Source organism: Girardinichthys multiradiatus, chromosome X (genome assembly GCF_021462225.1).
Source record: "Girardinichthys multiradiatus isolate DD_20200921_A chromosome X, DD_fGirMul_XY1, whole genome shotgun sequence".
In the NCBI taxonomy this organism is placed as follows: Eukaryota; Metazoa; Chordata; class Actinopteri; order Cyprinodontiformes; family Goodeidae; genus Girardinichthys; species Girardinichthys multiradiatus.
The window spans coordinates 2,937,706-2,950,439 of record NC_061817.1 but is presented as its reverse complement, the minus strand read 5'-3'; the positions used below and the strand labels follow the sequence as shown (position 1 = coordinate 2,950,439).

General features: G+C 40.4%; 1 protein-coding gene across 3 annotated transcripts in view; it reads right to left on the bottom strand.

Annotated features, from left to right (window-relative positions):
- LOC124862740 (PRA1 family protein 2-like) overlaps positions 1-11,150 on the bottom strand; it is a 34,968-nt gene extending 23,818 nt beyond the window's left edge. For 2 of the 3 annotated variants that reach the window (XR_007036995.1, XM_047356829.1), the window contains exons 1-3: positions 10,926-11,150; positions 7,428-7,645; positions 5,287-5,470 (exon numbers count right to left, since the gene is read on the bottom strand). Coding sequence is in view for 2 of the 3 variants with exons in the window: in XM_047356829.1 (XP_047212785.1) it covers positions 5,331-5,470; positions 7,428-7,645; positions 10,926-11,104 (537 nt within the window). In the remaining variant the exon portion in view is untranslated. Of the gene's footprint in view, positions 1-3,962; positions 5,471-7,427; positions 7,646-10,925 lie in introns of those variants that run through there. The other variant, XM_047356828.1, reaches the window with a different exon arrangement.
- Positions 11,151-12,734: the final 1,584 nt, after the last annotated feature.

Below are 12,734 nucleotides of genomic sequence, written 5' to 3'. Positions count from 1 at the left end.
CCTTTCTATCAGCTCGAACCAGTCTGGCCATTCTCCTCTGACCTCTGGCATCAACAAGGCATTTGCGCCCACAGAACTGCTGCTCACTGGATATTTTCTCTTTTTCGGACCATTCTCTGTAAACCTTAGAGATGGCAGTGCATGAAAATCCCAGTAGATCAGCAGTTTCTGAAATACTCAGACCAGCCTGTCTGGCACCAACAACCATGCCACGTTCAAAGTCACTTAAATCACCTTTCTTCCCCATTCTGATCCTCGATTTAAACTGCAGCAGATCGTCTTGACCATGTCTACATGCCTAAATGCATTGAGTTGCTGCCAAGTGATTGGCTTATTAGAAATTTGCATTAACAAGCAGTCGGACAGGTGTACCTAATAAAGTGGCCGGCGAGTGTTTATGCAGTTCTACAAATCTTTATTGACTGCCGCTTGTTTTGAATTTCCTATTTAGAAGAAAGATTCATACTGAAAAAAGCATTGTTTGTATTAGGGAAAACAATTTAATGATACATATTTGGATAATTAGCCAAAGACTGTTAACTGAACAGAAAAAAACAAACACCTGTAAAATAAAGAAAAATGTTAAATGGCACTTTTAGTTGGAAATGTTACCCACTGTTTACATACAAATAATTGTTAAACTTAATTTACTGGGGAGTAAAGCAGCAACATTGGTTCATTGTTCTGCAGTACAGGTTGAACTGAAGGGCACAGTCAGTTAGGCAGTGCAGGGCAATACAGGCATGTTAAACAACCGCCACATGTTCTGGACACACAATACACTGAATTAACAAGCGGGGAAATCAAATACAAACACAAAGTGACATAAAATTACATAACATACTGTTTATCCTTATTTTTAATCATAAAAACACATTAACAAACATTTTCTGCTTCTTCAAAAAAGGTTTTAACTAGAACAAGCTCATCGAGATTTTTTCTCCCCGATATCGTTCCAGGTCATCTGACAATAAATATCAACCAATATCAACTCACAATCTGATGACTACAATCTTATTTTACATTAGACTTATACTGCGTCATATTTTCCTCAGAACCCGGAGTTGGGAATGATGTCATTCTATGTGCAAGCTGGAAAACACTGAGATCTTCTATTTGTTTGGTGTTAACTACTACAGGTCCTTCTCAAAATATTAGCATATTGTGATAAAGTTCATTATTTTCCATAATGTCGTGATGAAAATTTAACATTCATATATTTTAGATTCATTGCACACTAACTGAAATATTTTAGGTCTTTTATTGTCTTAATACGGATGATTTTGGCATACAGCTCATGAAAACCAAAAATTCCTATCTCACAAAATTAGCATATCATTAAAAGGGTCTCTAAACGAGCTATGAACCTAATCATCTGAATCAACAAGTTAACTCTAAACACCTGCAAAAGATTCCTGAGGCCTTTAAAACTCCCAGCCTGGTTCATCACTCAAAACCCCAATCATGGGTAAGACTGCCGACCTGACTGCTGTCCAGAAGGCCACTATTGACACCCTCAAGCAAGAGGGTAAGACACAGAAAGACATTTCTGAACGAATAGGCTGTTCCCAGAGTGCTGTATCAAGGCACCTCAGTGGGAAGTCTGTGGGAAGGAAAAAGTGTGGCAGAAAACGCTGCACAACGAGAAGAGGTGATCGGACCCTGAGGAAGATTGTGGAGAAGGGCCGATTCCAGACCTTGGGGGACCTGCGGAAGCAGTGGACTGAGTCTGGAGTAGAAACATCCAGAGCCACCGTGCACAGGCGTGTGCAGGAAATGGGCTACAGGTGCCGCATTCCCCAGGTCAAGCCACTTTTGAACCAGAAACAGCGGCAGAAGCGCCTGACCTGGGCTACAGAGAAGCAGCACTGGACTGTTGCTCAGTGGTCCAAAGTACTATTTTCGGATGAAAGCAAATTCTGCATGTCATTCGGAAATCAAGGTGCCAGAGTCTGGAGGAAAAATGGGGAGAAGGAAATGCCAAAATGCCAGAAGTCCAGTGTCAAGTACCCACAGTCAGTGATGGTCTGGGGTGCCGTGTCAGCTGCTGGTGTTGGTCCACTGTGTTTTATCAAGGGCAGGGTCAATGCAGCTAGCTATCAGGAGATTTTGGAGCACTTCATGCTTCCATCTGCTGAAAAGCTTTATGGAGATGAAGATTTCATTTTTCAGCACGACCTGGCACCTGCTCACAGTGCCAAAACCACTGGTAAATGGTTTACTGACCATGGTATCACTGTGCTCAATTGGCCTGCCAACTCTCCTGACCTGAACCCCATAGAGAATCTGTGGGATATTGTGAAGAGAACGTTGAGAGACTCAAGACCCAACACTCTAGATGAGCTAAAGGCCGTTATCGAAGCATCCTGGGCCTCCATAAGACCTCAGCAGTGCCACAGGCTGATTGCCTCCATGCCACGCCGCATTGAAGCAGTCATTTCTGCCAAAGGATTCCCGACCAAGTATTGAGTGCATAACTGTACATGATTATTTGAAGGTTGACGGTTTTTGTATTAAAAACACTTTTCTTTTATTGGTCGGATGAAATATGCTAATTTTGTGAGATAGGAATTTTGGGTTTTCATGAGCTGTATGCCAAAATCATCCGTATTAAGACAATAAAAGACCTGAAATATTTCAGTTAGTGTGCAATGAATCTAAAATATATGAATGTAAAGTTTTCATCATGACATTATGGAAAATAATGAACTTTATCACAATATGCTAATATTTTGAGAAGGACCTGTATTTGCAACAGTTGGTTTTATGTGTTCTAATACAAAAAGAACATGTTCACAAATACACAATGTATAGTGCAAGTTATGGCACTGGGTTAATATCGTACAAACAGAAGTGCTTGACATCTCAGCCAAACCATAATGACGCAAAGAATACTTGTTTTCCAGTGAGTCCTTAAATTGTTTTTTTCTTATTCATCAACAAGGTTTAAAACAAACACAGACACATGTAGGAGAACACGTGTTTAGCTGAGTGTCTGAAGGCTCATTTAAACTGATGTAGAAAGTTACTCTATCCCAGATGTTTCCAAAAAATTCCCAAACTGTCACTGAACTGTTCTCATCTTCTATATTATTGTTCCATACAGCTGATCCATTTCGGCACAACCTTTCACTGCAGCTGTACTGTAATGTAGCTTAAGGAAAACCACAGACAACAAGCCAACAACAGAGAGTTCAATGTAACCACGGACTCAGATATCAACCAATCAAATAAATCAGGACCAAGATCCCTAATAACTGGGATCAGATTAGCCTAAAATTAGATTTTTCATCTGCAGATTTATAAAACTGATTTTCTACGATACGTTTAATTAAACTAATGAAGCTGATACTCAGCAAATTTATATTTAATCAATTAAAAAACCTTTATAGTCTGGATAATAGAGTCACTGATTCTGGTTTAGTCAGTAAGAACGATGGTATGTGCCTCCACCCAAGTTAGTGCTGATCTACAGTTCAACAGTAGCCAGTTGATCTGTTCTATAAATGAACACCATCTTTATGTATTTCTGTGTTTTACATGTTAATTAGTTAACCATAGCAGCACAAACCCAAAGTACAGCTGAGACTAATGGAAAATGTGTTTGTTCAGCTGCATGCAGAGTGAAAGGAGGAACTTCCGAGTCCAAGTGCTTGGTAAGTTTGATCAAAAATACAATATTAAAACTGAATAATGTTGAACAAAACTGCCACTGTACAACACAACTGTTGTTTCTGTTTCAGGGGATAAACATGACAAAAAACTGGTTTATGGTGACCAAGGTGGCTGTGGCTGCTTGAACTTCTGCAGCACTGCTGGACATTAGGAAGTGAAAATAGTTTCCACCACATTATACAATTATACCTTATCATTTAAAACAAGACGAAAATTAGAAAAACATCTTTCAAATCCTCAAACCAGTAGGAGTGTATGTAAAATGCAGCAATTTTATCAACAAACAATTCAACATTTTATAATTTATTTCATACATTTCAGTAACAAGTTGGTCTTCAGCGCAGAACAAATGGCACTATTAAATAAATGCTCACTCCCTGGTTTAGATAGCAAGCCTTTGAAGCTGTTTGTTGATAAATGACTTAATGTGAATGTGCAAGCACATAATGCAGCAAAATCCTAAAAAATATGGTGTTTTAGTGTTATATCAAGGCCTAGTAAAAATTCCTCAACTAAGCCCTGCCCCTTCATCATTCCACACGAATTTTATTTCAGGGACTAACAAGTAGTAGCCTCGTAGCCGATCACCTTGAGCCCATTAGTGTGGCAGTGGTCCCCAAACTGCTGTCCCCATCACCCAAAAGAGGGCAACAAAAATATCACTGTAGTGCTGAGGGTGAAAAACCTTGTTAATAACGACTCAGTTACTAAATTATAAGAAATCCAGATAATGATTACATTAAAACACTGCTGTTACACACGGCACTGCCGGAAAAATATTGATTGACATGTTTTCAATTAAAACCTCAACGGTCTACATTTAAACATATCTAAACTGAGTTTGTAAATGTCAAACTGAAGTTAAAATGCTATGCAGTCCATAGACAATGTAAGTATGTGTTTATAATCCAATTTCCATGAGCATGAAAAAGAAAACACATGCAGTTTAACTAAGGATTTATGAAAGCATCACATATGTTGCACTTATATATTTTAGATCTTCTGTATTTCCTGCCTTGATAACAGTATCAGAGCTGGGAATAGGAAATTGATTTATCTCTAAAACATTTCTAAGTTGACAGAGGTTAAAAAAAGTGACTGATCCCTGATCAAAGATTTGCTAAAGCCTTCTTCATTATCTAAGAATAAGATCCAAAGCCTGTCAGTCACAGCTCGACCTACGTCTTATCCCTGGGCTTAGGTGTGAAAAAAACTCATAATAGTTACAGTAACTGTTGTAGAAAGGGTATTTTTCACTGTTCTTACATGAGCATGTGGATGGGTCGCAACAACTCTGAAGTGGGTCTGGAGACTCAGGTTGTTTGGAGGTCTCGTACAGGTCTTCCAGGAAAACAGGTTAGAGATCACTGGGCTAGCTAAGCACTACTTCATTATTCCTTCATTGTTACAACATAACATTTTTGTTATATAAAATAACATTTTTCCCCCAACAGTATATCATGTAAACATGAATGTAAGGCAGCTTACATTAGTTATGTAGAATTGACAGATGAAACTACAAATGGGTCCACAGCAAAAAGGCATCCTGTTTTGTTGTAAATACCCACAAATTTAAAAAGCATGTCTACCCCTGCTCCATCTTCTCTTTACCTCCTACTTCATCTTCTGACCCGTCTTCACCTTCTCCTTCTCGTTTAGGACCCAGCCTCCTGTTCCTGCCCCAGGGCCTCCAGCAGGAGTCCCATGGGAGACCTTTTTAGACCAATGCTCTCCAGTTTGTTTTCAAGCTTGTTCTTTAGGTTCCGCAGCCTCATTGATGCATGGGCAAGGACCACTGATAACACAGACCAGCAGAGGGATGAATAAATTCACTCTCCTAAATAAACATTTCTAACACATATCAGTTATAACAAGAAAGTACTTTTTATATTAGTGTTTTTTATCTCACAACTTTTTTTCTTTATTCTTCTTTTGTTGCAGAAAGAAAATGACCCGAGATAAAATGTTGCTTTCTGACAATGTATAAACACAAAAAACTAAATGATGAGATTGTTTACTATAACAGAAATAATTTTCACTAATCTCAATGGCTAAAAGGCACTCAAGTGTGCATGCACCAGTTCATCTCAATAAATAAAAGAAAATCATAGAAACGTTCGATTTATTTAAGTAATTTAATTCAAACGGTGAAACAGCTTTATAACAGTTTCATTATGTAGTGATATTTTTTTTAGCTTATTTCTGTTAATTTTGAAGATGAATTACATCTAATGAAAACCCAGGTTCAGTTTCCCAGAAAATGATAAAATTACATCGGACCAAATTAAAAGGGATTTAAAACAGAATATATGCTGTGGTTTACACAACCATGAGGAGGACCGTTGACCTGGCGGCAGCAGTCACTGACACCCTCCACAAGAGGCAATGTTACAAATGGTAATTGCTAAAGAGGCTCACTGTTCACAGAGATTTGTATCCAAGCATATTGAGGGAAAGTTGGGAGAAAGGAAAAACTCTGCAACACGGATCACTGCAGCCTACAGAGAATTGTGAAGCAAAGCCTCCACACACAGATGCATCCAAGTGGTCATGCCTTCCTCTGCTGCAAGATTTATGGTGATGTCATTTTCCAGCAGGACTTGGAACCTGCCAATACCGTCAGAAGTACCAATGCCTGCTTTAATGACCATGGGATTAAGGTGCTTTTACTGACCAGCAAACTGGTCTGACCTAAACACTATGAACAAGCTATGGAGTATTATCAAGAAGCTCCAGACCCAACAAAGCAGATAAGCTGAAGGTCCCTAAAAAGCAATTAGGCCTTCCAGAACACCTCAGCAGAACCATAGACTGATCTCTTCCATGCAAAGCTGCACTGATGCAGTTATTTATCTAAAGTAGCCCTGACCAACTTTAGAGTGCATACGCATGGACAGTTTTCAGCAGGACCACATTTCTGTGTTAAAAATCCTTTTTTATTTTTCTGATGAATCACATTTTCTGAGAACCCAGATTTTGTCCTTTCATTCGTTGTAAGCTGTAATCTTCAAAGATATACAGTGAGGAGAACAATTATTTGATTCACTGCAGATTTTACAGGTTTTCCTACAAAGCATGTAGAAGTCTTCCATTTTTATCATAGGTTCTCTTTAACTGTGAGTGACGGAATCTAATTCAAAAATCCAGAAAATAACATTGTGTGATTTTTAAGTAATTAATTAGCATTTTATTGCACGACATAAGTATTTGATCATCTAACAACCAGTAAAAATCCCAGCTCTCACAGGCCTGTTAGTTCTTCTTTAAGAAGCCCTCCTGTTGTCCACTCATCACCTGTATTAACTGCACCTGTTTGAACTCGTTATCTGTATAAGAGACACCTGTCCACACACTTCAAACTCCAACCTCTCCACACTGGCCAACACCAGAGAGCTATGTAAGGACATCAGGGATACAATAGTAGACCTGCACAAGGCTGGGATGGGCTACAGGAAAATAGCCCAGCAGGTAGGTGAGAAGGAAACAACTGTTGGCTCAATTATAAGAAAATGGAAGAATGAGGGTCAATCTCCCACGGTCTGGGTCTCCATGCAGGATCTCACCAATGATCATGAGGAAGGTGAGGGATCAGCCCAGAACTACACGGCAGGACCTAGTCAATGACCTGAAGAAAGCTGGGACCAGTGTTTTCGATACTTGTTCACCCCATTGTAACTGTACTTTTATTTGATAACTTAAGAGTTTTAGTTTATGGTAAATATAGAGCAGCATATATGTGTATATTGTCTTACTCAGTACTGGGAATGCTATTCCAAACAGGAACACGGCCACTCCTCCTAAAGCTGATATGAAGAGGTAACTGGCCAAGAGGATGGTGAGCACAGTAACTAATGGGTGGTTTCTACGAAAACGACGGATTGAAGCTTTGTTCTCTGCAGCCCAAACAAAGCCCAGGAATAACACAGTGACCACTGTCATCCCAACAAACAGCTGGAGGGGCTGGAAATACCTGAGGGAAGAAACAGATATGGAAGTTATGAACATCTTCAGTGAATTAAGTTCACATGCAGAGGTCCAGAATCTGCTTCAGCCTTATTGCCCTACAAGAATAAAAACTGTCACACAGCTTTTTGAGCGATGACCTTTGCAGACACTGTACTGTTAAGGGCAGATTTTAGGTTTAATAAATATGAGTCATTAGACTTTCTTGGATGAAGCACTTCCTTTTTATTTTTTAAAATGTCCAATTATTGTGCCTTTTACAGCTCTAGTTACTTTAGCCTTCTCCACTACAACTAAAATTAATAATCTTCACCTACTACCACTAATAGCTGAAGGTGGTTCTACAAGCAGCTGAATCAGTGATGTGGACCTCTTTTGCACACCCTTCTGTAAAAAAAACAAAAACCTTTTAAACAAAAAGAGAGTGTCCTAACCTTTACCCAAAAAAGACAATTACTTCAATCTGAATACAAATTTCAGATTTAGTCAATTACACCAATCATAACATTATGACTACTCACAGGTGAATTCAATGACAGATTTTCTCATCATAACAGTGGGTTAGTGGGTCGAATATCATAGGCAGCAAGTGAACATTTTGTTCTCAGTGTTGATGTGCAGCAAGAAAAAGTGGGCCCCATAAGGATTTGAGCAAGATTGACAAGGGCTAGACGAATGGATCAGATCTGTGGGGAGTAATCTGTCTGCAGTGATCAGTATCTACTAAAAGTGGTCCAAGGAAGGAACAGTGATGAACAGAAGACAGGGCCATGAGTGACCGGGGGGATGATGCACAACTAAATCTGGCCTATGCTGTAGCTTAAATTGCATGAAGAAGTTATTTCTGGTTCTGTAAGAAATGTCTTAGAATACACGGTGTATTGCAGTTTGTTGTGTATGGCGCAGCATTGCTGCCAACCAATAAGGGTGACCATGCTGGTCCACCAAAGAAAGAACCAAGAATGGACATGGGGAGAACTGGAGCATGCAGCTCAAAAAGACTTGGTTGGGTTTGTGTGTTCTTTTCCATCATGTGGATCGCTGGGTGGGTGTTCATCCCTTAGCTGAGGAAGAGATGGCACCAGGATGCACTATGGGAAGAAGACATGCCACTAGAGACTGGTGAAGGTTCTGGCAATGTTCTGCTGGCAGACCTTGGGTTCTGCCAGCCATGTGAATGTTACTGGGACATGTATCACATACCTAAGTGTTGCTCCAGACCATGTTCCGCCTTTCATGTAAACAGTATTGCTGTCCTTTCTAGCATAGATAATATGCCTTCCCACAAAGAAAAAATGCTTTAAGATTGTTTTGAAGAACACAACAATCAGTTTGTGGTGCTGACTTGGCCTCTAAATTCCCTAGATCCCCAGGCAATGCAGCATCTGTGGGACAAAAAACTCCAATCCATAGAGGCGCCATCTCACAGCTTCCAGAACTTAAAGACCTGCTGTTAACATCTTGGTGCCAGAAACCACAGCACACCTTCTGGGTTCCAGCGGTGGAGATGTTTGTAAAAGCTGCATGAAACACTTGCTGCAAAGGGGGAGCGGATCGACCCCATACAAAATGTCCTTCTAGGCCGAGAATTACAGGTCCTTCTCAAAATATTAGCATATTGTGATAAAGTTCATTATTTTCCATAATGTCATGATGAAAATTTAACATTCATATATTTTAGATTCATTGCACACTAACTGAAATATTTCAGGTCTTTTATTGTCTTAATACGGATGATTTTGGCATACAGCTCATGAAAACCCAAAATTCCTATCTCACAAAATTAGCATATTTCATCCGACCAATAAAGAAAAGTGTTTTTAATACAAAAAACGTCAACCTTCAAATAATCATGTACAGTTATGCACTCAATACTTGGTCGGGAATCCTTTTGCAGAAATGACAGCTTCAATGCGGCGTGGCATGGAGGCAATCAGCCTGTGGCACTGCTGAGGTCTTATGGAGGCCCAGGATGCTTCGATAGCGGCCTTTAGCTCATCCAGAGTGTTGGGTCTTGAGTCTCTCAACGTTCTCTTCACAATATCCCACAGATTCTCTATGGGGTTCAGGTCAGGAGAGTTGGCAGGCCAATTGAGCACAGTGATACCATGGTCAGTAAACCATTTACCAGTGGTTTTGGCACTGTGAGCAGGTGCCAGGTCGTGCTGAAAAATGAAATCTTCATCTCCATAAAGCCTTTCAGCAGATGGAAGCATGAAGTGCTCCAAAATCTCCTGATAGCTAGCTGCATTGACCCTGCCCTTGATAAAACACAGTGGACCAACACCAGCAGCTGACACGGCACCCCAGACCATCACTGACTGTGGGTACTTGACACTGGACTTCTGGCATTTTGGCATTTCCTTCTCCCCATTTTTCCTCCAGACTCTGGCACCTTGATTTCCGAATGACATGCAGAATTTGCTTTCATCCGAAAAAAGTACTTTGGACCACTGAGCAACAGTCCAGTGCTGCTTCTCTGTAGCCCAGGTCAGGCGCTTCTGCCGCTGTTTCTAGTTCAAAAGTGGCTTGACCTGGGGAATGCGGCACCTGTAGCCCATTTCCTGCACACGCCTGTGCACGGTGGCTCTGGATGTTTCTACTCCAGACTCAGTCCACTGCTTCCGCAGGTCCCCCAAGGTCTGGAATCGGCCCTTCTCCACAATCTTCCTCAGGGTCCGATCACCTCTTCTCGTTGTGCAGCGTTTTCTGCCACACTTTTTCCTTCCCACAGACTTCCCACTGAGGTGCCTTGATACAGCACTCTGGGAACAGCCTATTCGTTCAGAAATTTCTTTCTGTGTCTTACCCTCTTGCTTGAGGGTGTCAATAGTGGCCTTCTGGACAGCAGTCAGGTCGGCAGTCTTACCCATGATTGGGGTTTTGAGTGATGAACCAGGCTGGGAGTTTTAAAGGCCTCAGGAATCTTTTGCAGGTGTTTAGAGTTAACTCGTTGATTCAGATGATTAGGTTCATAGCTCGTTTAGAGACCCTTTTAATTATATGCTAATTTTGTGAGATAGGAATTTTTGGTTTTCATGAGCTGTATGCCAAAATCATCCGTATTAAGACAATAAAAGACCTAAAATATTTCAGTTAGTGTGCAATGAATCTAAAATATATGAATGTTAAATTTTCATCATGACATTATGGAAAATAATGAACTTTATCACAATATGCTAATATTTTGAGAAGGACCTGTATACACTGTTCAGTAAAGTTAAGAAGTGTGTGAGATGGAGAGAAAGGAAAGATCTACGGGAAGACGTCATAATAATGAAACTTACCCCACAATAAGCAGGACGCCCAGTGTGGACAGGAAGTAATTGGTCTGATAGTATAAAAGGTTATTTATCATACGGTTGTTCCAGCGTTCCAGGTCTCGCACATCTGGCACCGCAAACCGAGCCGAGCTCAGCAGAAAATCATCCAGGCTGCGGAGGGGAGGCGGCTGCACGCCTGCCATCTTTCCCAAACCAGAAATAAACTGTTACCCAGAATGCAGCGCGGTGGGAACGGGAGGTGGATAGGCGCGCCTCCGTTTAACGGAAGTGAACTTCATATTGCTGAATTTTATCATGCCTGCTTGATTAAGCTCACCGTATCAACATACTGAGGATTCTATTGCTAATTAAAGCCTAAATAAATAAATAAAACGAAACTCTCGTCGAAAGACAGATATTTAATTCAATAGCCACACGCTTATCAGCACTAGCAAATCTCCTATCTCAGTTCAATCGTTTTTTTTTTTTTTTTTTGGAAGAATCAGAATTAGCTTTAACTGAGCCAAAACTGAGTGCACAAACAGTGTTCCAAGTGCTCTCAACGTACAGAAATTAAGTATAAATATATTAACTTTAGAGTCAATAAAAATAAGAAAAAAAGGACTAGAAGGTACATGTATGTATAAGTACATCCATTGTTCTCTGGAAGTCAACCTTCATCTCCACAGTGTAGAGCGGGTTAAGCTCCAGGTGGTTCTGACCACACCAGTGGTGGACTAGCCAATTTACCTCCGCTCTGTATGCAGGCATGTCACTGTCCTGGTACAGACCAATGACAGTGATGTCATCTACAGGGGAGAAGAGGAGCAGGGAGAGAACACACCCCTGGGGGGCGCCGGCGCTGATGGTGCTTGTGTGGAAGGAGATTCTCCACAGTATCCCCTGCTGCTGCCAGCTGGTCAGAAGTTCTAGTGATCCACTGACAGGTAGCATGCACTGTGAGTTGGGTGAGCTGCTGGTGGAGGATATTTGGGTTTATGGTTTTGAATGCCGGGCTAAAGTCCACAAACAGGATGGTCCTTCAGATGCTTCAACACCAGTCACTCAAAGGATTTCCTTATAACAAACGTCAGGGCGACAGGCCCGTGCTCTTTTAACCCTGTGATGGTGTGTGATGCCAGTTCACAACAAACGTCAACAATAAATCCAATTTATATCCAAACATCTTTAATCCAGTCCATATTCACTCAGTTCAGTCTGATTTACTCTAGTACAATCGAATACAGCAGAATCATTTTCAGATTTAAATTACACACACTTCTGTTCCATCAAATTATTAGTCAGTAAAATGAGATTTGGTAGATCACACAATACCAGTTAGTATAAAGTAGTCTGTCTGAAGAAACCAGCAGAATACAGTCACTCATCTCGAGATTGCACATGGGGAATGTGGAGAGGAGCAACTCAGCAAATTTGAGTTTTTTTTATTTGTTTTGTGTTTTTAATGTGATTCAGTTTATCTATGTTTCTTTATTTACCGGAAAAGTTCTTTGAATTACCTTAACTTGCACAGGAACTTTGACTGAGACCTCTGCTCTGTTAGGAAAATATAGGACAGTGATTTATTTAAGATAAATATGAAGATCACTCATTTAAATCTTTATACATAAAAACGTTAACATTTTTAAACAAATCATACCCTGGATTTAGTGGAAAGTTAATGAAGAGAAGCAATACCCAGAGAGAACATGCAATGCCATGCAGACACCCGACCGGGATTCAAACTCTTGCTGCAAGGCAGCAATGCTAACAACTGCAGCCCTGAGTTAGCTTTATATAAAGAAATTAGAATTAATTTAAAATTAATTAGAA